Raw genomic sequence first — 24,469 nt, forward strand, 5'->3', positions numbered from 1 at the left:
AATCTATAGTGATTACTTGGTCTGTGGTTTCGTTTATTTCTAATTGTATTTAATTGCTCACTTTCAACACTATTGTAATAAAAATACCTATTTTTAATATATCGAAGAACAGGAAAATAACGACAAATCAACGTAGTGTTGCTGGTGCTTAATTTCTAAAGGTATAAATTATGAATTAATTTTGTAGAATTATTGAAACCCGTACACCAGCTGTGTATTCAAAGAATTTTATAATAATAAATATTATACTGACAAATTTGGTATAAATTTGAAACAATTATTGCATATTGATCCTCTTTTTTTTATCATAATTACTGCCAGTTGTAAGTTGATTATTCTACAAACAGCATACTTAGAGAAAATCACATTGGTGCCTACGCTATATTCTGAGTTTTTTGAGTCTAATTAATAATTGTTTAAGTTTCGCTTGTAGCACTGGATATTGGAAATTACAGAAAACACATTAGTACAAATAAGATTCAATAAAATGGTTTTAGATTTAGTGATCGAGTTATTTGTTTAACATTATTTATTCACACATAAAAGGAATGTTGCATTAGTTTGGTCATTTGGAGAGGATGGATGAAAGAAGAATTACGAAAGAGATTTATCGAGCAAGAATGAATGGAGATGTCGGTAGGGGCCACCCTAGATGGACATATGTTGACCAAATAGGCGATGTGCTGAAGAAGGGGCAAATTAAAAGTACCCATAACTGGTGAGTGTGTATGAAAAGATTGATGAATGTATTTTACGCAAAAAGAATTATGACCTCGAATGTTCCAATGTTTCTATTCAAAGATTCCTAAATACAATGACTAAGGAACACAAGGCATCTTGGAGTTGTCAAATATGCCGTTGTCAAAAGCCAAAAACAGACAACACAAATACTCCTATTAGATCATTGCATTCCAACGTATCCTTGAAGGAAACCTCTGAGTTTGGTGAGGATTTCGTCACAACAAGGAAGAAATGTAATCGTATAAATGTATCATCATGCTCGGATGTGGATCTTAGTATATTAGGAGATACACTGGAAGCTGAAAATATTCAAAAACAAAGTAACTTAGCATTATACCATACGAAAAATCCAGCCGAATCTACCAATCTTACAGTGAATTCGACAGACTTGAGTGTACTTCTGGATACGAAGTTAGAAAAAATAAAACAATCTTTATTGAGTGATATAAGGTCAACAATAATCTCAGTAACTACCTGTGAAATCTCAAAATTGAAATTAGAGTTAACAAAAACTACAAGTCTTTTATCAAGCGAACAGGATAGCCTCAAAAAAGATATTAATAAAATGAACAAAACGATAATTAAACTGGAAGCAGAAAATACAAAACTTTGTAAACAACTACAAGAAATACAGGAACAAATTGCAAAGTGTAATTTAAATTTCTCGCAATCTGAAAGTAATATAACCGATATAAAAAAGAAAGTAGTCCTTTATGGTCTTAGTGAACAAGAATGGGAAAACTATAATGAATTATTTGACCGAATTGTATATATATTTCACGAAATATTGAATATAAATGTAACTACCTATATTGAAGACATAAAGAGAATCGGAAGAAAAAACCATGCAAGACCAGTAGTAATCGAATTGTTAAGTAAAAATATAACCAAACATATACTTCAAAATAGACGTCTTTTCAAGCACACTGGTCTGTCTATATCTGAATTTTTAGATGACGAGATGCTACAAAATAGGAAAAAATATATAGAAATCCTTATTGATGCTCGACGTAATGGTCATCGAGCAAATATTATAAATAATAAGCTAATAATCGATGGTAGAGAATATAATACACTTAATACACTTAATACTAGTTCAATTGACCTAAAACAAAAAAATAATCGGAAATTAAACAATGAAGCAACCGCCAGACTCTCCTTATCTGCAAGTAATCCTGAAACATCTTCTATGCAAAAAACATTTCGAAAATAAATTCAATATATTATACCAAAATATAAGAAGCATAAAAAATAAAAAACATTTACTGGAAGCCGCAATCGAGGAAGATGGAAATTTACAAGCTCTCTGCCTATCAGAAACTTGGATCACGGAAAGAAAATTGGACTTACTACATATGGATGGTTTTAAGTTGGTTTCAGCATACTGTCGGAGTAACCAAGAAGGAGGAGGAGTATGTATCTTACTGAAAGAAGATATAGAGTGTAAGGAGCTTAAGGATGTTGTGGATTTGTCTATTGAGTCAATTATTGAGTTAAGTGGAATAGAGATACCTAAAATGAACTTAATATTAATTAATTTATATTGGCCAAATAAAAACAGAATGCCAGAGATATTCTATAAATCACTGGAAGATCTCTTACAGTTGTTACAAATAAAATATAATAAAAGGAATGTAGTTATAGGAGGAGATTTCAATATAAATATTTTAGAATCATCTTCATCTAATTATCTATTAGATCTTATGAGGTGTTCGGACTTCCATCAATATGTGAATGAGCCTACCAGAATAACGAACAAAAGTTCTACATGTATAGACCTCATTTTTGCAAATTTCCATAAAAGTAATTTCCAGTTAAAAATTCATGAATATGGTTTCTCAGATCATAAAGGTATATTAATGACTATACCGACAGATAAAAATAAAATAAAAAAATGTTGGTACTTAGATAAAAGGATATTCAATGAAAAAAATATACAAAAATTTAAATTTGAACTAAGTAATGTTAAATGGAACAAAATAATCGATATAAATAAAAATATACATCAAAATTATAGTATATTTATAGAAACATTACAGGAAATATTAAATAAATGTATACCTAAAATTACAATAGCAATTAAAAATAAGAAAAATAAATCTTGGTTAACGAAAGGAATAAAAACATCATGTAAAAATAAACGTTTGTTAAAAAAATTTATTTGTAAAATTGATAGTCCTATTTTAAATCAAAATTACAAACAATATGAAAAAATTTTGAAAAAATCAGTTAAATTATCAAAAAAGTTTCAAAATATTCAAAGAATAAAGAAATCTGAAAATAAAATTAAAACAATGTGGTCTATAGTTAGGGAAAATACAAATAAAAGTATTCGAAATATTAAAAAAAATATAAAATTAAAAATTGAAAATAATATCACAGACAATCCCACAAAAATAGCAAACTCATTTAATCAGTTTTTTGCTTCTATTGGAAATGATAATGTAAACCAAAGTCAGCCATTACAATTAAATAAATGTATGAGTAGCACCATCGAAAACTCTATGTATCTCAAACCGGTGGACTTAAAAGAAATTCAAACTATTATAAAAAAACTAAAAAATAAGCGTAGCTATGGCTACGATGAGTTTCCACCTGTCTTAATTAAAAAATGTGCTGAAGAATTGACGCCTATTTTAACCTTACTTATTAACCAGTCATTTACAGAAGGTATAGTCCCAGACCCTCTGAAAATCTCCCTAATCAAACCAATTTATAAAAAAGGTGAAAAATTAGATATAAATAATTATCGTCCCATTTCTTTGTTACCAACGTTTTCAAAAATATTTGAAACTGCAATGTGTGACCGTCTATATTCATTTTGCGAAAAATACAATATCTTCAGCGAGCATCAGTATGGTTTTAGGAAAAATCGGTCAACTTCATTAGCAGTCTTCAAGTATATTAACGAAATAATTAATATCATAAACAACAAAGAATATGCCGTAGGCATTTTGCTCGATATGAGTAAGGCTTATGACTGCGTCCAATACAAAACGTTATTGAAAAAATTATACAACATAGGAGTAAGAGGTCCCGCTTATAAATGGTTTACCTCTTATCTCACAAATCGATCCCAATATGTACAAATAGACCATGTAAATAATCAAACTGGAAAAATAAAAACAGTAAGATCTCAACATTCAAAATTAATAAATTCAATACCTCAAGGAAGCGTCCTCGGATGTATATTATTTTTAATATTCATAAATGATTTGCCTGAAGTGATAGACAGCCCCTGCACATTGTTTGCAGATGACGTTTCTGTTGTTGTTTTCTGTAAAAATAACCTAAACCTATAAAGTACACTGGATGGTAGTATGTTAAAAATAGTGAGCTGGTTACACTCACATAATTTAAAAGTAAATTTTAATAAAACTAAATTAATGGTTTTCAGTCCATTCCAAAAGAACCCGCTGCAAATTAACTACTCTTTCAATAATATTAAAATAGATTGCGTAGAGAAATATTCACTATTAGGTGTAAATGTAGATTCGAATATTAATTGGAAAGCGCATGTGCAGAGTGTGGCTACCAAGCTGTCTAGATTCACTTATGCACTACACCAACTAAAGATATCTTCTGATACCAAGACAGCCATGTGCGCCTATTATGCATATGCCCACTCTTTGCTCCAGTACGGCATATTGATGTGGGGTAATAGTACAAACGTGATTGATCTTTTTAAATTGCAAAAACGATGTCTCAGAATAATTGCTAACATAGATAACAGGGAAACTTGCAAACCATACTTTATTAAATATAAAATTTTAACTTTACCGTCAATGTACATATTAGAAGCGTGTCGTTTTGTTAAATGTAATATGCACCTATTTCCACAATATACCCGCCCTCAGGCATTGCGACCGCAATGTAGATTAGCAAGACCATTCTCGAAGCTACAGTTATTCCATTCTGGCCCTTACGCAATGTCAATAAAAATTTACAATAAAATACCAATTAACTTAAAAGGTGAGGATGATTCTAAAAAGTTTAAAATAGCTCTAAAAAAATATTTAATCGCAAAGAGTTATTATGCGCTACAGGAATTTTTCAAGGAAAAAAGTTAGTTGTGTTTGTGCTTGTTTGTTTTAATTTAATGATGATTTTTTTTTTATTTTTTATACTAATCGACGATACATATATATTATTATTATTTGTCTTAAATCATCATCATCTTCCTACCCTTATCCCAATTATTATTTGTGGTCAGCGTAATATGTTTTTTTATCTATATTACAAAAAGATTTGGCTTATAGTTGTATGACCGGCCGCCTGCCTGATGTCAACCCTCTTTGAGAATGTATTTGTTGGTGGTTTATGCCACCTACAGACATTATCGTTAGACAAATAATCTTGGCAAAATTACATATTTTTTTGTTGTTCATATGTACCTATTTTCATAATAGATTGTCTGCTCTAGCTGTAACTATGTTTGACAACTATGGCAACACTCAAAGCTCGCCACCCCCTCCATCACCAAAAGTGTTGAGGTTCGACAAGAACTATGTGAAAACTCTGCCTGGACTACTTAAGATTGTTCAACTGGTAAGTTGTCAATCCTTACTAATATTATAAATGTAATAATAATAGGGAGCAAATGGTAGAGGGTTGGGCAACAGTGTCCCTCTTAAAATGTATGTAAAAGCCTAACTGTGGTTGCCAACCCGCCTGCCAAGCATGGCGACTACTGGCAAAACTCCCTTTATGGGGAAGGCTAATGTTCAGCAGTGGACAGTCAAGGGCTGAAATAAAAAAAAAATAGTTTATTTGTTCAAATATGGGTTTTACAGATGATACATATTGTGTCTCCATATTTTACCATACATGGTGTGCAAATCTATTTTTAATATAAAAGTGAATTTGTTTATTAAAACAAATTTATGTGTTTAAAAATACAAATCTTTAACTTGTAATGTGTTATCCCTGATGGTCACTCAACTCTGAAATCATACCTAAAGTACTTCATGTTCCACGTAGAATATAATCTAGTTATGTACTGAATTTTATCCAAACTTGTTTAGTAGTACTTACCAGAGGGAGACTTTGTACAAAAGTCATTTGCTTGGGTACCTCTCTCCCATTCGTGTTTCAACCGTGAAGCAGTTGTGTTTGCATAACTGTGTTTTGGTTTGAATGGTGGGATATGGCGTGAATTTACAGGGTACAGAGGAATAACACCTGAGTCCTCAGGAATGGCAACGCATGGGGGTATCATGAGCGAAACAGTATACTCTGTTATGTCCATGGTACTGCTCATGTGTATAGAAGACAATTATCACTTTCCATCAGGTGGGCCGTTAGCTTGTTTGCCATTCTAAGTTGTATAAAAAAAAAGTCTTATATGAAAGAGTAACAAATGTTATCATTAACTTTCACATTTATGAATGTGTAAAAATAATGGTAGAGTTACGAACAAATGAATTTCCATTTCAGATATGCAACACGATCGGTTTCATCTGCATAAAAGTGTCCTGGGCGTGGTTCTCTGCTATATTCTTCAATATTCTGTACTGGATTGCCAACGTCGTGACCATATTCATACTAGTCATGTACATGTTCCACTTTGTTGAAAAGTACGACCGCTGGCCGTGGCTAAAGCTGGAGTTCTTCTACTGCAGCATAGTGGCACTGGCATATATATGTTTCTCAATATTCGCCACAGCTATCGGCGAAAGCGTTGGATACGCAGTTGGGGTGAGTATTGTTCTTTTATATTTTTTTAATTTATATCTTGTTCTATTAAAAAAAAAAACAATTATATTAATTGTATTAGCGTTTATTAAAACTATTTTACAGGGGGAAAGAGATTGTTAGTAATGGGGTCTAAAAGTCCCAATGTTAGCAATATATCCTATATATATATATATATATATATATATATATATATATATATATATATATTTTTTTTTTTTTTTTTTTATTTATACAACTTAGAATGGCAAAGAAGCTGACGGTCCACCTGATGGAAAGTGGTAACCGTCGCCTATAGACATGAGCAGTACCATAGACAACAGAGTATATTATCTCGCCCATGATACCGCCATGCGTTGCCATTCCTGAGGACTCAGGTGTTATTCCTCTGTACCCTGTAAATTCACGCCATATCCTACCCTTCAAACTGAAACACAGCCATGCAAACACAACTGCTTCAAGGTTGAAATAATTATCATATTCCATTGCACTATATAGTAAGAAATTGATATTTTATTATGTAAATTTAAAATATAATCGTAATCTGTTATTTATTTATTTTTTTAACACTTAATTGCACCAACATAACAGGATTTGTTGAACAATTTTCATAAAGTATAGTGTAGTACAAAAGGCGGTCTTATTGCTAAGCAATCTCTTCCAGACAACCTTTGGGTAGAAGGAATTAAAGAATTAATAGGTAGGTGGCGCGTTAAAAAAATAGATCTGTAAAAAATAATACACACATACATATATATATATATATATATATATATATATATATATATATATATATATATACACCTATCCCCCGATTTACACGGTACTTGTTTAACACGTTTTCGCTTTTACACGGTTTTCCAAATAAGTTTTTTTTTTGTTTTTATCGCACTCTACTAAATGCTACTGTCTTTGAACACGTGCGCTGTGTACACATTTCACGGGGAATCCCGAACTTATGTGCTGACTTGCTGCACATGCACACTGTGTCTGTATTTCTTCGCATAAAATTAAAGTTTTATCTACGGAAAATTGTATTTGAGTGAAAGTTTCACAGTGTCAGAAAGATTTAATTTTTCATATTCGTAAATTACAAGTGAGTGCATAATTAAGATTTTTATAAATTAACATAAATTAAAAAAAAAATTATAGGCTTATAATGTCGAAAGAAGTTAAAAGAAAAGTTATTTCTTTAAAAACTAAAATCGAAATTTTGGATCGCTTACGAAAGGGAGATAGAGTAGTAGATGTTGCAAAATCATATAACATGAACGAAGCTACAATAAGAACTATTAGAACAAATGAAAACACAATTAGAAAGAGTGTTGCAGCTGGCAATACCACGAGTATTTTCACACAGATCTTACAAAAAATTCGAAGCGATTGTTAATAACCGATTTTATTACCACCTCTCAGAATGTAAATATTTCTGCTTTAAACATCGAATCAGCACAAATAACTTCGAGTGATGAAAGTGAATTCCAACCTTTCGATTCCGAAAAAAAGAATAAGAGTAATTTCTGATAGTGATGAAGGATAATAAAACACCTTTGGTTTTAATTTTTGTTCTTCTGTTTAATGTATTGTAATTAAATAAAAAAACAGTGTTTCCGTAATATATTACATATTTTAACCTGTCAATGCATTTTATTTTTATTTCTGTGTACACCTAAAAATATTGAAGAAATCACAACTGTTAAATAGCAAAATTATGCATTTTCTGCAAGCTTTTCGATTTACACGGTTTTGACTTAAAAATTTTTAATTTTCAATTTACACGTTTTTCTCAGGAACGTATCTACCGTGTAAATCGGGGGATAGGTGTGTGTGTATATATATATATATATATATATATATATATATATATATATATATATATATATATATATATATATACATACATACATACATACATACATACATACATATACATAATGTTAAAATTAATTATTTTTCTTACTTAATAATTGAATCATCTGTAAAAGTGCAGGTAACAATAAATAAAGAATTAATATAAAAAAAATCAACCTCCACACCATTCCCCCTGGAAAGCATTGTTAATTCTTAACCGTGATGGTTTTCAAGCTAACCAGGGCCACCATAAGCCTGCCACTCCCCTAATCACGAAAAAGTCACAATGTAGTGTTGCTCGCGACACAGCCGTGAACTGCGCTCTTGAATAGAATAGAGTTCTTAAATTTAATCAATGAATAAAACTATAATAATTACAATGATGTAATTGTTGTATTGATGTTAACAAAAATATGTTAACATACAGTTTATTTGTGTCATAATATATTACTAATGTATAATGTGGTTATTTAATTTGTATTGTAAAAACCAAGCCTGAACTTGATATTCACAACGATAGTCACTGTGTTCATGGCTAAATTAAAATGTTGATGTACCTCGCCATTACATTATATTTATTTATAATTTATAATAATTTAATTACAATTTCCATTATTTATATTATATTATTATTCATGTTGTTAATATCTTTACTTATTTAATGACATTTAATAATTTAATTCTATTTTAATGTTTATCAAACACAAGGCACGCTGTGGTCGCCTATAAATGTAAGAACAGTTAGATCTAATCTACCAGTGTATTGTATTGAAATGTTTAGCTGTATCTTATGTTGGTGATCCTATAAATAAATAAATAAATATGACGTGGATGATAATATGTGTAATTCTGGGAAAATAACAACCATAATGATTTGATTCTTACGAACGTAAGTCCTACATAACACATATAGAAGAGATTGTGAGAGATCGCCCTAGCGATAAGGCCGCCTTTTGTACCTTTATATGTATATTTTTATCTGTACTCCATGCTGCTGGATTCGTATTGAGGTCGACCTGAGTATTGCTAGCAATGGGTCTAACTGACTCATTGCTAGCAATACTCAGTACTAACAATCCCTTTCCCCCCTATCAATGCCCATTATATAGAATACAACAATGTAAGACTTAAAATAATAATAATTCAAGTCTTATATTATTTTCTTTACAGTTTTTCGGACTGTGTGCCATTATCGCGTATGGACTCGACGGTTACTTAAAATACAAGGGTTGGAGAAGAGGTCTGCCGGCTCAATGAGTGCCTTACTCTATGTCAGTGATTCTCAACCACTGTGCCGCGGCACTTGTGTGCCGCCAAATTTTGCAAGTATTTAAAATTTTTGTCATAAACTATTTACGCAGTGTGTTGTAATAAGTAAATCATTTTTATCTTTTTTTTTTGTGTGCCGCCAAATTTTGAAATCGTTAAATATGTGCCGCAACAAAAAAAAAAGGTTGACAATCACTGCTCTATGTGTACTAATTCAAAGCGTAAGTTTCTCGACTGATTAGTTTTGTTGATTGTCGCATAATATTGCAATGTGTTGATGATAAATATTATAGTTAAGTTTATCAAGGACGATAGGAAATATGGATCCGCGTGGCTATTGATCTGAATTCATAACGTTTATACGAAATAATAAAATATTATATTTGTCTTCAATAGCAGGGCTAATAGTTTTGTTAAATAAAAAATAAAAAAGTTAAAGGTGACTTTATACCACCATCTGTGCCATTCATTTGTAGAGAAAGAGTCAGAAATATATTTCATGTAATTTCAGTCTTTTTGATATAGTTGGTTGCAAAGGGCAACACAATATGGATTTTTTTTTATACAACTTAGGATGGCAAACAAGCTGACGGCCCACCTGATGGAAAGTACATGACAAGACATGAGCAGTACCATGGACATAACAGAGTGTACTGTTTCCCCCATGCGTTGCCATTCCTGAGGACTCAGGTGTTATTCCTCTATACCCTGTAAATTTACGCCATATCCCACCTTTCAAACCGAAACACAGCCATGCAAACACAACTGCTTCACGGTTGAAACACGAATGGGACAGAGGTACCCAAGCAATCGACTTTTGTACAAAGTCTTCCTCTGGTAAAATCTGGATTAATTTCAGTTGTCAATTTACGGTTATAAAATTGATTTACACTAAAGGAATGGACAATATAGACTGATTGGAAGAGAATGCTATAAAGCATTAAATCCGCCTTCTGTACCAAACATTTTTTTGTAATTTTATCACTAAGCATCATATCGGCCTTTAACTATCCACTGCTGAACATAAGCCTCCCCCTTGGGAGGTTTTGCCAGTAGTTGCCGCGCTTGGCAAGCGGACTGACAACCGCAATCAGGATTTAGAGATGTTTTAAAAGGGACGCTGCTACCCATCTCTCGCCCTCCCTTAGTCGCCTTACGACACCCACGGGAAAGGGAGAGGTTGCTTATTCTATGCTGGGACCACACGATCAGGCTACACGCCAATATGTCTCTCTCTTCGTCCTCTTTACTGAAGGTCGTGTCCTTGAAAGGTGTCTGTTGCCTCTCTTATGATGTTATTCCTATTTGCACAGTCTTCAGCTTCTCGCAAGGCAGCTGCAATCGACAGTCCTGTAACGGCGGTTACTTGGTCCGACCATTGATTAGGCGATCGTCCGCGTGGTCTTTTTCCCTCTATCTTGCCCACAACCATTAGTTTGTCCAGATTGTCGGACTGTAGTCGAGCAACATGGCCGAAGTATCCAAGATCCCTCCGACAGCAGACTGTCGGGAGCCTATCTTTTATCCGGAGTTGCGTCAGGATAGATATATTCGATGTCCAGGGAATTCTCAGCAAGCACCACATCTCGAGAGCATCAATCTTTTTTCGCTCCTTTGCTCTTATTGTCCATGATTCGACTCCATACAAAAATATCGAGAAAATCAGAGCACGGACTAGTCTTGTCTTAGAAATATGATCAATAAATAAATAAATGTTTTTTTTTTTTTTTTTTTTTACAACACAGGGGGCAAACGAGCATGCGGCTCACCTGATGGTAAGTGACTACCGCCGCCCATGGTCACCCACAACACCTACGGCATTGCAGGTGTGCTGCCGGCCTTTTAAAAAGGAATATGCTCTTTTCTTGAAGGTTATGTTGTCGTATCGGTTCGGAAATACTGCTGCTGGAAGTTGATTCCAAAGAGTGGTTGTGCGTGGAAGAAAGTGCCTTGAAAAACGCACGGTGGAGGACCGCCACTCGTCCAGATGGTTGGGATGAAATTTTAGTTGGCGGGTTGTACGATGGTGAAAATCTGCAGCAGGTATCAATCCGAACAATTCTTCTCATGATAAATTCGGTAGAAGATGCACAGAGATGCAACATCTCTACGCAGTTTCAGTGGGTCGAGCCGGACAGTAAGACGCCGATCGTCAACAATTCGAGCTGCCCGACTTTGAATGCGGTCTAACGGAAGGAGTTGGTACTGTGGCGCTCCTGCCCACAGGTGAGAACAGTATTCCATGTGTGGCCTCACTTGAGCTTTATACAGTTTCAGGCGGTTTTCTGGCGTGAAATACCGTCTCACCCTATTGAGCACCCCCAACTTTTTGGAAGCTATCTTAGCTTTTTCCTCCAGATGACCGCAAAACTGGACGTCGCTAGATATATCGACGCCAAGAATCCCCAGACTCGACTTATTATCAAGGGAAGTGCCCTGAAAGTGAGGTGATACGACGAACGGTGTCTTTTTTGCGGTGAACGCGCAGACTTGTGTCTTCTTAGGGTTAAAGTGAACAAGATTGCGTTCACCCCAGATCGAAACTTTATCGAGTGAAGTTTCGATTTCAGACACAAGTCTGTTCCGGAGCTCATCGGTATGTGCCCGCAAGATCTTTGCATGACCGGTGTATAATGCATCTCCTGTGCTGTCGTCCGCATAACAATGAATATCACTGATCTGTAACATATCATTGATATGCAGAAGAAACAGTGTCGGAGATAGTACACAGCCTTGCGGGACACCAGCATTCACAGGTTTTAAGTCAGAGCATGCTCCGTCGACTACGACCTTAATGCTACGTTCCTTAAGAAAGCTGGCGACCCAACTGCACAATCTCGCAGGCAACCCAAACGAAGGTAGTTTTGAGATTAGTGCCCGATGCCACACCGATCAAAGGCTTTCGCAATATCCAGACTAACAGCTAAGGCCTCTCCCTTATTCTCGATTGCCACTGCCCATCGGTGTGTTAAATAAACTAAAAGATCACCAGCCGAGCGTCCCCGTCGAAAGCCGTACTGGCGGTCTGAGATCAGCTGGCGATCCTCTAGGTACCGGAGCAGTTGATGGTTAATAACTGATTCCATGACTTTCGAGAATAAGGAAGTGATAGCTATGGGCCTATAGTTAGCTGGATCTGAGCGGTCTCCTTTTTTAGGGATCGGATGCACCAGAGCAGTCTTCCAAAACTTTGGGACTATACCTGATGAGTAACAGAGCCGAAAAAGACGCGTAAGAACCGGAGCCAACTCTGGTGCGCACGTCTAAGCACAATTGGAGGAATTCGGGCCCGCTCGACTTATGGATGTCAAGGGAGAGAAGTGCTCTACGCACTGATCTTAGCGTGAATTTAACATCCGGCATAGAGCTCCTACAACGCGGGATGGTCGGCGGTAGTTTCTCCCCGTCATCCAACGTCGAGTTTGATGCAAAGAGAGATCCAAGGAGATCGGCCTTCCCTTTGGCGTTCAGAGCCAACGAGTTATCCTCCCTGCGCAATGGTGGAAAAGATGACTGACAGAAATTCCCTTGTGCAGCTTTGGCAAGAGACCAGAAATCGAGATCCCGAAGGTAAACTAGCCAATCTCTTGCCAATTCTACCAATATGCTCTGACTTCGCTTGTTTGAAGGACCTAGAGGCAAAGTTATACTTCTTTTTAAGGGCACTGATGTTAGATCTCAGCCACACCTTTGGCCCAGGCTAGGAAGTATGTTTCAGGCGAGATGCTATTCTACAAGAGGCTCCATACCAGGGCTGGGATTTCCCGACTACGTGCACCACAGAGTTAGGAATAAATAATTCCATTCCCTGGAGCACCACATCGGCGATGGAATCGGCGATGGCGTTGGGATCCCCCAGTGCGAAGCAAACCTGCCTCCATGGGTAAGATGCGAAAAAAATCCACATCTCATCCCAGTCTGCCGACCTGTAGTGCCAAACACGACGTCTACCCGTAGAACGTGGTGGAATCGGACTCATGAGAGGCACCTCGCTCCGCACCAGACAGTGATCCGACGATCCAAGCGGAGCTTCGACGGAAATCACATAGTTGTCTGGGTGGGTGGTCAGCAGAAGGTCCAGCAGTGAAGGTGAATGGTCCAACACATCAGGTATTCGCGTGGGCGAGGAAACAAGCTGCGTCAGACCATAAGCCAAAGCAAAGTCATGAACAGACATAGTCGGTTGTACGTGAACCAAGCATGAATCATTAAAATTCACGATCAGCGGAAGGAATCTGTTCGAGCAGGGAATCTGTAGCCATTTGGACGTGCTCAATGAGTTGGTCGGTTTCGATGTTTGTGGGACCTGTATAGGCATGCATAGACGCGAGGATGGTCATTACAGTCTACACGCAGCCATAAAATAGACAGGTCCGTTCCTTCAAGACTTCCAAGGCGGCGACAACAGATATCCTCTCTGACATACGCGCATACACCGGCACGCGAAACAAAACAATGTTCAAGTTTATAACGTCAGGTATGAAGTTTCGTTTGGAGAGGATATCTGTGTCTCCGTTAGAAAGAGCAATGCCGGCCGCGCCGTTTCTAGGTGGTGGTGGACAGCGTTTAGGTTAGAATGTAATCCTGATGTTGCAGAAGCTCACATTGAGCGAAGGGGATGCCGTAGAAATATTTCCGTTTGCCCTTGGTTCCAAAGAGCGGAATTTTGCCCCCCAGAATACGCAGGGCAGCCCGAGCGTGGTTGCTCGAGGGAGGATTCTCCAGCAACATGGTTACTGGTACCTCCCTGGGGTATGTTATTTTTTTTTAATTCCACTGCCATGGTTGCGTGTTGTAAGATAGGGGGACGGGGTTGGGGAAAGGATTTTAGGAATAGGAAAGGGAATGGGATGGGTTTGGGATGGGCCAACCATACGGAATGTGATCGCACTAAAAATGCAACCACTTAGCGTCGGTATTCTGTGAGGGTGTGGTATTTCCCCGGTCGAGCCGGCCCATTCATGCTGCAATACCATATAGGATTACAGCGTGGCTCTACCACAGTATGTATTGAATAATTGGAAGCGTGTTAGCTAGCCATTATTTTTGAGGTTAAAGCCATGTGATGTTAAGTTTTTAAGCTCACCGGATGACAGCTTTCTGTACTCTCAAATGAAAATCGTATTCAAAATAATTCGAACACGTATTTGGAAATATTTTAAGCCAAGATCCGATTTTGGAATCTCAAATGATTTCCAACTCAACTGTGCCAACTACTATGAAGGTTTCTCTTATTAATTGAATGACGCGGAGCCCATATTTTTCACGTCTTTAATTTTTTATATTATTGTTAAGTTAGTATTTTTAGTTTTAAGTCCAACTTACCAATCTGGATAACTTTATCGTTTCAGAATAAATAAGCTTGATAATTTAGCGACAAGTTATTTTTTTTTTTTGTAATATTTATCGTAAATAATCAGAGTATGTCTTTTTTATTTTAGTAATTGAAAAGTAAACTAATAATAAAAAAGGGAAGGGGGGGGGGGAGAAGTTTAATTAATTAATTTAAGATTTAATTTGTGTTATTAAGTATACATAATCAATTTATTTAATTTTTTTTTGTTTTAAATTTTAATTCATTTTATAAGCTGTTATTTCGATAAAAGAAAGACATGCCAAGATTTTTTTACTAAATGTAATAGTTGTAAAAAAAAAAACGATTGTATGTGCCTAACTTTCAACCATTTGTTGATTAGTGACTTTAGTATTAAGTACTTATATAACATAATATACTGTCTCACCGATGAGTATCGTTAACACGTTTACAGGGTGGAATTGAAATGATTAGAATTCATTTAGTGATACTAATTTTTAGTTCTACCAGTGAAATGAAATATTTTTCCCAAAGATAATAGGATCGATTCTGAGGCGTGTTTATTCTAAATTTATCTCTCAATATTTTAATTTGATAATTTCATGAAAATACTGTTCTATTGTTATAAACTAAATTTATGATAAATTGTGAGAAATTGACTCATATTGCTTTGTTATTAAAATTGAAATTTTAATTGTAAAGAAATGGTCTCTCAGATACTAGAAATTATTGCTACATTTATATCATTATTAAATAAATTTAACAAAGTATAATTTTTATTCACTGTGATATCACCTGTGACAAATCACAACAAGTGATTTTCGCTCGCAATGATTTAATGTCACACATGCTACTATTTATAGAAAGTGAAATATGAATTATGATTTTTATAACAATAACGAGCGAATAGAGACTTTAAAGCAGTGTAATAAAGTTTCTATTTGCTCGCTCTGCACGGCCCAGTAAGAAGTCGAATGCAATTCACTTCACGGCCAACCGAGCTCAGCCGATGATTTAGAAATCCGAATACAGCTACTACCTGTGATTTTGCTGTAAAATGATTTGTAGCACTCTTAGTGAAGGGACGTAGCTGGACGGAATGTGATTTGGTGTAGCATATGCAATTTCACTTGTGACAAATGAAATAATCCATGCCTATTTAGAACCGATCCCAATGTGAGTCAAAAGCGATAAAATTTTACTTGACTTGATTTCGGATTGTATGTACAAACATTTATTGTCGTTTTTTATTCTTGTTTCTTTAGGAAAATATACTCTTTAACTATATAGAGCAGTGAATGTTAATAATTTCTGTTTGACCTTGTTCTAATATATAAATTTGTAAATTTAACAAAATTCTGTGCACTTAAATAAAGTTCGGGGTCAATAAATTGAACAACTAGCTGATGACTTCAACGTGATGATGTCGACAAGTGCCTATGAGGTGAATATGTACATTTTTTTTATACAACTTAGAATGGCAAATAATCTGACGGTCCATCTGATGGAAAGTGGTAACCGTCGCCTATAGACATGAGCAGTACCATAGACATAACAGAGTATACTATTTCGCCCATGATACCGCCCATGCGTTGCCATTCCTGAGGACTCAGGTGTTATTCCTCTGTACCCAGTAAATTAATATAGACGCCACGACAAATTGCATTTAGTCAAGTGCATAGATGTTTGTCGAATTTACAAATTTATACATTAGAATTATTGATGAGATACTGTCATCACAATTTATAGTCGCTGTTTAACAAAGATTGTTAAATGTAAGTTTGTATTTTCAGTAAGATACTTGTAAAGTATTACATTTTTTATTTAGCTGTTTTCTTTTTTAAATTATATTTGTGAATACCTCATTGATTAACAGTGAATTTTATATAAAGGGGCGCTTCTTGAAATGGGGAGGAGGGCGGAGGTTCTGGAAATATGTTTAAAAAATCTCATTTAGTGGAGATGGAGGTCTAAATTAAAAAAAAAAATAGCAGAAATAATGGACGTCCCTTAACATATTGTAAACTAGACTTTCGAAACAAATGTCAGACAAATCTGTCGATAGATACCATTTTCTTAATATAGGCATGATAACGAATAAGACGTCAGATGTCGCTGTTTTTCTATCTCACGCATGCGGTGGCGATAACGTGTAACGACAATTTGTTTATCACTTTTGATGTTTGTACGATTTTGACCAAGATATATTTGTGACTGTAACATACTATGATAGTTCTGAATACAATATATACTAAATACAATATATATAAATATATACTAGATATAGATATATATTTTTATGAGTATATTGTTCTTATTAATATGTACCTGTAATGTACCATTTTGTTGGAGAATTATAAACTATGTATTTTTATAGTGGTCAGTAAATGAAACTTATACGTTCTCGAAACATCGTCTTGTGTAACGATATTTGGTAATACAGTGAACGCTCTATATAAGCAAATCATTTAAACCAATTTCAATAAAAAAAAATTTCTTGTTGGGAAAAGTTGGTTATTGGAAAAAAAGAGTATAAAAATAACATTTGGAAAATATTTTTACTCATTTCTTTAACTAAGCTGAGTAGAATAAATAAAATATAAAGAATGTTGCTTATATAGAACGTTCACTGTATTAAGACGGGCCTCTAAATGCGTTTGATAAGATGCATCAATCGATAAGAGCTCTGATCACGCTATGCCATAAGTGTAAAGTCAAGTTTGGCCTGTTTCGAATATTTTTCAATCTCACTAATATAAAATGTCTATTTTGAAAAATCTTATGACGTTTTTAAATTATATTATATGTTGAAAATACTATTTTTAATAATTCGAAAAGACAACATTTTAAAATAAAATTTAAGTACCTACAGTAAATGTGTGCCTTAACGACGATACAATTGTCTGTAAACTAGGATGTATTAATATTTAATGATACTTTATTATCACAAGTATATAATAGATATATAAATACATACAGGGAGGAAGGGAATGATTGGCCAAAACGAAAACAGCTTCTTTAGATAAATAGTCAGAATTAAATGGCAGGTTATGTTTGCATCGAAAATGCACTGCAGCCATGTAATTAACGATTTGTAGTTCTGAGGACGCGCAGTGTATTTGAAATTTTAAGAGGTACTCCGCTCCACGTGACGCGGGATACCTACACCGCGTCGTCAACGTAGCTAGTTTTTGTACGCTCGTGGCGTTGACTTTACATAGCTGAGGGCCTACCATGAAGTATTTTCCGAAATTTCGGGGACGAACGAAACAGAAATTTGATGTTAAAATTACATAATACATGCTGTTTAAAATTATTAAAAACGTTATGATATCGTTCCTTTGGACTATTAGAATAGGATTTATGATGAACGAAATGTTAAGCTTCATTTACTGGGTCGATTTTGGTACGAACAAAAACATGAAATTGAGCCCGAAAATTTGGAATTTCATTTCATGGTAGACCACTTGATTCCGCGCGTCGCAGCTAGATTTTAATACCAATATTTCAAAGCTGTTTTTTTAGTATTTCATAGTATTTCACTATAAAATATTATTATTTCTTTATATTTTGATATAATATCGTAGATTACACGAATTAAAATGAAAAAAAAAAAAATGAAAATTTGTAATTTTTCGATGAGAAATTCAATTAGTTTTCAGTTCAGAGTAATGATCTGAATTCATTGTTTCAGTGTTTACCAACCTGTCCCTTACACCCTGTATATATTACTATAACATTTCATAACGAACAGATGTATTATAATTCTTTATAAACGATAAATAAGTAAGTCTATTTGGTAACAACCTAATTTTCTAAGGAATTTATATTATTAAGTTATTCATTAGTTGACGACTATTTATCTATTCTATGCTGGTTAAGAATGCTGTAGCATTTAACCCTTAAAAGCCTGATTTTTTTAAATCAAATTAAAAAATATATACATAAGTGTGTACCCTTTACTGTGTTTACTAATGGGGAAAAATAGTAAAAAAGTATTTTTTTTGTATTATTATTATGTATTGTTGTATTGATATTTTAAATGTAAAGTTTTTATACATTTTTCTATTGTGCATATTGTTTTTAGTGATTTTTATTATTATTACGTTTAAAAGTCGTTTTATTTAACGTTAACGTGTCGAAACGGGGACCACCTATTTGTATTGTATTGTAAATTTCACAATTACGAGTGTTCATACTTTTTGTTTTAAAATCGATTGATCTGTCTATTTTTACCGATTATTACCGGTAATTTGTTTAATACACTTTTTTATACTAATTATTTTGTGCATTTTTTTTTTCAACTAATCCACTATCGCGACTTTCGCATTAGAAACAAAGATTTTGTACAAAAGTCGTCAATAACACATCGGTAGGCACTTGCTTCGCGTAATGAGGTCCCGAATTTGCTTGGTCGGCCCAATTTAGGTAACGAACATTTTTAAATTGACTCGAGTCTAAGTGTTCTAGGTTTTTATTTTTATTTTTTAATGGGTGAAGATGAAATAGTAACCCCGCCTGCACTAACGGTATACGCTACGCTGCAAAACACCAGTGAGGGATGATAGGTGAGGACGAAAGCAGGTCAATTAACCCATCACCACGAATTTCAAGAGAATTGACCACGATGTTTTCCAGAGGGTACCGCGTGGAGGTCGACCCGATATCGTATAATGACAGGGTATCGTAGCTTGAGCAGGCGAATGGTGAGATCGTATATATATATATATATATATATATATATATATATATATATATATATATATATATATATATAATATACAATCCAATCTATAAGTATTTCCTTTCAGCCGAAAAAAAAAAGAATTTTCCAAACCGGTTGAGAAGTGACAGACTTATGGGGTAACAAATACAAAAATATACAACGGAATCGAACCTCCTTTTACAAGTTTTTTTTTGAAGTTGATAAAAAATAATAAATACAGATAATTGTGATGTCGCGAAAGAGGTTTGTTTGTATCGAAGCATTTGGCGTGCCATTGTTTCTGCCTACCCTAATGGGAGACAGGCGTGACAGATATGTATGTATGTATGTGATATTGCCACTGTTAGGAAAAATTATGGTAATAAAATAAAATAATACACACACGATTAAAGCGTTTTATTTGTAAACAACAATAAACATTGAAAGGACAACATTAATTTCAAAATTCATTACTCATACATAAATATATCACAATTGTGATGCGAAGACATTTGAAGACGCTTCAAATATTTCATAAATATTATCACTTACAGTTCTAAATAGTGAAATAATACAAATTGTGAAGTTACCAAATTATATGTACAATTGCATTAAACTCTGAGCATAAGTCAGCGAATACGTTAAGACAATATCGCAGCACAATTAATCCGCCATTTTTAGGTAGCGTACACACAAAATTTTGCTAAAATCCTTGCAATGGCGTCGACTATGAGGTGTCATTCCCTGTACTTATCTCTAAAACTGAAATATTAATTTGCCAGTTAAACGAAAGTTGCTAATTGTCTAGAGCTAATAAAACAGTATTATCCGTGCTGGAACTAAATTAAAACAAGTTTTAGTTAAATCCTGTTTACTGATACTTCTCAATGATTTTGCTATAACGTCGAACTGATAGTTTTAGAGGCAATGAATGACACCGCAGAAACGACTGCTGTTGCTTCATCGTCAAATCAGCTGTTACTGCCCACTGCTGGTTGGCTTTCCCCATAGACTGCCATAAGGAACAGTCCTGGACCACATGCATCCACTATCTCGATTTATCTCCATTGCAATTGTTTACCATTAAAAAGTTTGTGTTAAAACTCGTTAAACCATATTAATCAAAATTACAAGATTTTATTAATTGCAGATACCAATTTTGTAGCTTTCAGCACAATTCCTGAGCGGTTTTATTTATTTATTTGAAAATTACTCAATTCTTGAGTTTTATTTTACAAACTTACAAATTTTGTACATTTTAAAAATATATTTATTTTGTCATTAAAGTTGTCATTATCTGGCTGCTGAGCAATTAGAGAAAATGTATTTTATAAAAAAAAAAGATATAAATGTATCAAATATAGTACCTATATGCGTATAAGATTATTTTTTCCATAAAATTTGGTCAAGGCCACAATATCCGTGTGATACAGCTTTATCATGCACGATTCGAGCCCGGCTGTATGTAAACATGAGGGCACATATATCTACAAGTTAATAATAACGTATTTTCCATGAAAATATGTATTAATAAATTCAAAATTAAGTGTGCAAATAGAAATATAATTGTGTAAGTACCTTTTGATAAGGGAAACACGGTGTTTACAGGCAGTGGACTCCACTCGACTACTTCATATTTGACACAACGTGAGAAAAAAAGTGCATGGACGGTTTGATACCAATAAATATTTACTTAGCAGCTTAACCCATTCAATACGGAGAGCGCGTCAGGGCGCTGTCCAATGTTATACGTTGTGACGGCAAGCGCCTCGAGGCGCTCTCCCCACCCTTACCCAATGACGGCGAGCGCTCCGTTTCCTTTAGTTTCAAACGTGCTTTAGACCGTTCCAGTCACTTGTGGAAGCCCGTTATTTACTGGCAGTCACTCCTAACAATTAACTAAGCCATATACGTAGAAAAAGTTGTGCCGTCAGTGACGGCCGTTTATGAAAAACTAAGCCGTATACTGCATAGGGATCTCAATATGGCCGCCGTATTGAATGGGTTAAAATATATATTTACATTTACATTATTTTCTTAATAAACTACAAGTATCACAAAGATAATTTATTAAATAGATTTTTAAGTTTCACTAAATAAACGCCTTGATAAATAATTATAAATAGTGTTTGAAACTGTGAAGAAAAGGGCGGAAAGGGATTGTTAGTAATGGAGACTGAGAATCCCATTGCTAGCAATATACCCAACCAGGTCGACCTCCTCGCGGTTCCCCCTGGAAACTATCATGGTTAATTCCTGATGAATTCATCATGATGTGCTGACTGGCCTGTTTTCATTCTCATCTATCACCCTTCACTGGTGCTCCGCCAGCGTATCCCGTTGGCGCAGGCGGGGGGCTACCATACCATTTCACCTTTGAAAAAAAAAACTGTGAAGAAAACTGTTGAAAAATGTATTATATACAGAGTATCATAAATCAAATCAAATCATTTATTGCACGAATATGGGTACATACATTATTATTATTACAACGAATTATTTAATAGGTGAAAATGAAATGGTAAGCCCGCCTGTGCCTATATAGTACACGCTGGCAAGGCACCAGTGAGCGACGACAGGTGATGATAAAAGCAGGTCAGTTAGCCCATCGTGACGAATTCAACAAGAATTAACCACAGCGTGGAAGTCGACCTGATAGGGTATCTTGCTAGTAATGGGGTTACTAGACCCCATTACTACCAATCCTTTCCCCCTACTATTAAAGGATGGGTGTCATTGGAGTTACCTATCTGAAAATCTGACACATGATAAGTTTTTTTTTAATGTGTGATAATGGAATGGTAACCCCACCCGCGCTATCGGTATACCCCGGCGGGGCACCAGTGAAGGATGATAGTTGAGGATGAAGCAGGCCAGTTAGCACACCGTGACGAATTCAACAAGAATTGTTCACGATGATTTACAGGGGGAACCACGTGGAGGTCGACCTGACAGAATATATTGTTAGTAATGGGGCTATTTGACTCCATTACTAACAATCCCTTTCCCCCCACACATAATAAGTTAGGTACAGTAACAAGAGCCTTAGTTGTCCACTCCATCAGAGGAACTCGCCTTTATTCGCAAATTCATAATTTCTGTATACTTCTATTTTTTTTAAGTTTATTGTACCTCCACTAAAAATCATTAGAATCTTGAAAACGTGAAAACTTTTTTTTATGCAACTTAAAATGGCAAACAAGCTGACGCCCCACCTGATGGAAAGTGGTAACCGTCGCCTATAGACATGAGTACCATGGACATAACAGAGTACACTGTTTCGCCCATGATACCCCCCATGCGTTGCCATTTCTGAGGATTACGGTGTTATTCCTCTGTACCCAGTAAATTCACGCCATATGCCACCCTTCAAACCGAAACACAGCCATGCAAAAGACTACTTCACGGTTGAAACACGAATGGGACAGAGATATCCAAGTTAACGACTTGTACAAAATCTCCTTCTGGTAAAAATTGTCTCTTTCAATCCACGTGTGGATTTCAGATGGTTGGAGTAATTAATAAAAGAAATGTAACAGTCGGGGCGATACTTTATGGTACGGGTCGCCCACACACACCTTAAGTACATATGGTGGTATTGTGTATTGCTACATGTGTCACCCACCACGGCGATGCATCAATTAGCGCTTGATTATTGACGCCCACAGAGTAAAGGGTGCAGGGTTAATTGTTTAATTGAGGATGTGCCGTCCACCGAAATGATTGATCATCAAACGACAGCGACATCTAGAATGTCATTGAATCAATTTCAATATCCGTTGCCTGCCCACCTCGATGGGCGACAGTGAGACAATGACCCTCTGGTGACAATGAGAGTTCATTACAGGGTTGCCAGATGTTAATTTAGATTTTTAGCCAAACGTCAAATATATTTCCTCCAATATATACAGTTCCTAGGACTTTTACATGATAACGAAACTGTATCCTTTTTCTCTACATTTCGCAACGTGCCACAAAAGTAAACGACGAAAAAATAAAAAAAAAAAGCCTATAATTCTTTTTCTACTTTTAGCTTACTCTTACCGTCTCTTTCTAATGTCCCATACTCTATTTTGCTACCTTCATTTTATTCTGTATTTATATACCTCTACACAATTTACAAGTACAAAAACTATCCAAAAAATACCCAAATTTCCCTAAACCCATCTCTTTTTTTTAAATCACTGAGGTGGCAAACAAACATACGGCCCACCTGATGGTAAGCGGTTACCGTAGCCTATGAACACCTGCAATACCAGAGATATTACACGTGCGTTGCCGACCCTGAAGAAACCTCTTTACCCCCCTTTTGAAGAACCTCATGCTGTAGGCTCATGGAAAAACCACTTTTTCTCCACAATAATTCTACAAAATTATTTACCCAAAATTGGGACAAAAACCCCCAATCTACCAACGCTGGTTTATTATGATGCTTTATCTATTAAAATTGAATCCACTATGAATATCGCTGTCTGTCAGGTAACACTTACCCAATAATAATGTAAAGTACATTTTATATGATTTTTTATACAACTTAGAATGGCAAACAAGCTGACGACCCACCTGACGGAAAGTGGTAACCGTCGCCTATACACATGAGCAGTACCATGGACATAACAGAGTATACTGTTTCGCCCATGATACCCCCCCATGCGTTGCCATTCCTGAGGACTCAGGTGTTATCCCTTCGTATTAGAGAGTAGAGTTCCTATGGATGTTTACAAACATGGGAAAACAGCTTCAACATATAACATCAACCCCATTGCTAGGGGGGAAAGGGATTGTTAATAATGGAGTTTGACAGCCCCATTGCTAACAATATGCCCTATTAGGTCGACCTCCACGTGGTTCCTCCTGGAAACCATCGTGAGCAATTCTTGTTGAATTCGTCACGA

The 24,469-nt window shown here is 35.2% G+C and overlaps 2 protein-coding genes across 4 annotated transcripts in view; one reads left to right on the forward strand and one right to left on the reverse strand.

Moving 5' to 3' along the window:
• Positions 1-11,103, forward strand: LOC113510994 (proteolipid protein 2-like). Of its 2 annotated transcripts, none has more exons than XM_052900785.1 (4): positions 1-161; positions 5,151-5,289; positions 6,178-6,438; positions 9,457-11,103. In XM_052900785.1, the coding sequence occupies exons 2-4, from the start codon at positions 5,173-5,175 to the stop codon at positions 9,541-9,543; spliced, it is 465 nt and encodes a 154-aa protein (XP_052756745.1). In that variant the 5' UTR covers positions 1-161; positions 5,151-5,172; the 3' UTR covers positions 9,544-11,103. The 2 variants fall into 2 exon arrangements, with proteins under 2 accessions (XP_052756745.1, XP_052756744.1); XM_052900784.1 differs by having other exon boundaries at positions 2-161; positions 5,165-5,289.
• The window catches only part of LOC113510289 (uncharacterized), a 27,369-nt gene continuing 9,362 nt past the window's right edge, over positions 6,463-24,469 (reverse strand). The window contains exon 5 of one of the 2 annotated variants that reach the window (XR_008253559.1): positions 6,463-6,480. The gene's annotated coding sequence lies outside the window, so the exon portion shown is untranslated. Of the gene's footprint in view, positions 6,481-19,976; positions 21,949-24,469 lie in introns of those variants that run through there. The other variant, XR_008253558.1, reaches the window with a different exon arrangement.

Source organism: Galleria mellonella, unplaced genomic scaffold (assembly GCF_026898425.1).
Source record: "Galleria mellonella isolate WM207_F2 unplaced genomic scaffold, CSIRO_AGI_GalMel_v1 utg654, whole genome shotgun sequence".
Classification (NCBI taxonomy): Eukaryota; Metazoa; Arthropoda; class Insecta; order Lepidoptera; family Pyralidae; genus Galleria; species Galleria mellonella.

What these genes read in the sequence shown, in the direction of transcription:
- LOC113510994 (XM_052900785.1), top strand. Translation starts at nt 5,173, where the DNA reads ATGTTTGACAACTATGGCAACACTCAAAGCTCGCCACCCCCTCCATCA. An exon ending in TACTTAAGATTGTTCAACTG is followed by an intron (nt 5,290 to 6,177) that starts GTAAGTTGTCAA and finishes TTTCCATTTCAG; the next exon opens with ATATGCAACACGATCGGTTT. An exon ending in GCGTTGGATACGCAGTTGGG is followed by an intron (nt 6,439 to 9,456) that starts GTGAGTATTGTT and finishes TTTTCTTTACAG; the next exon opens with TTTTTCGGACTGTGTGCCAT.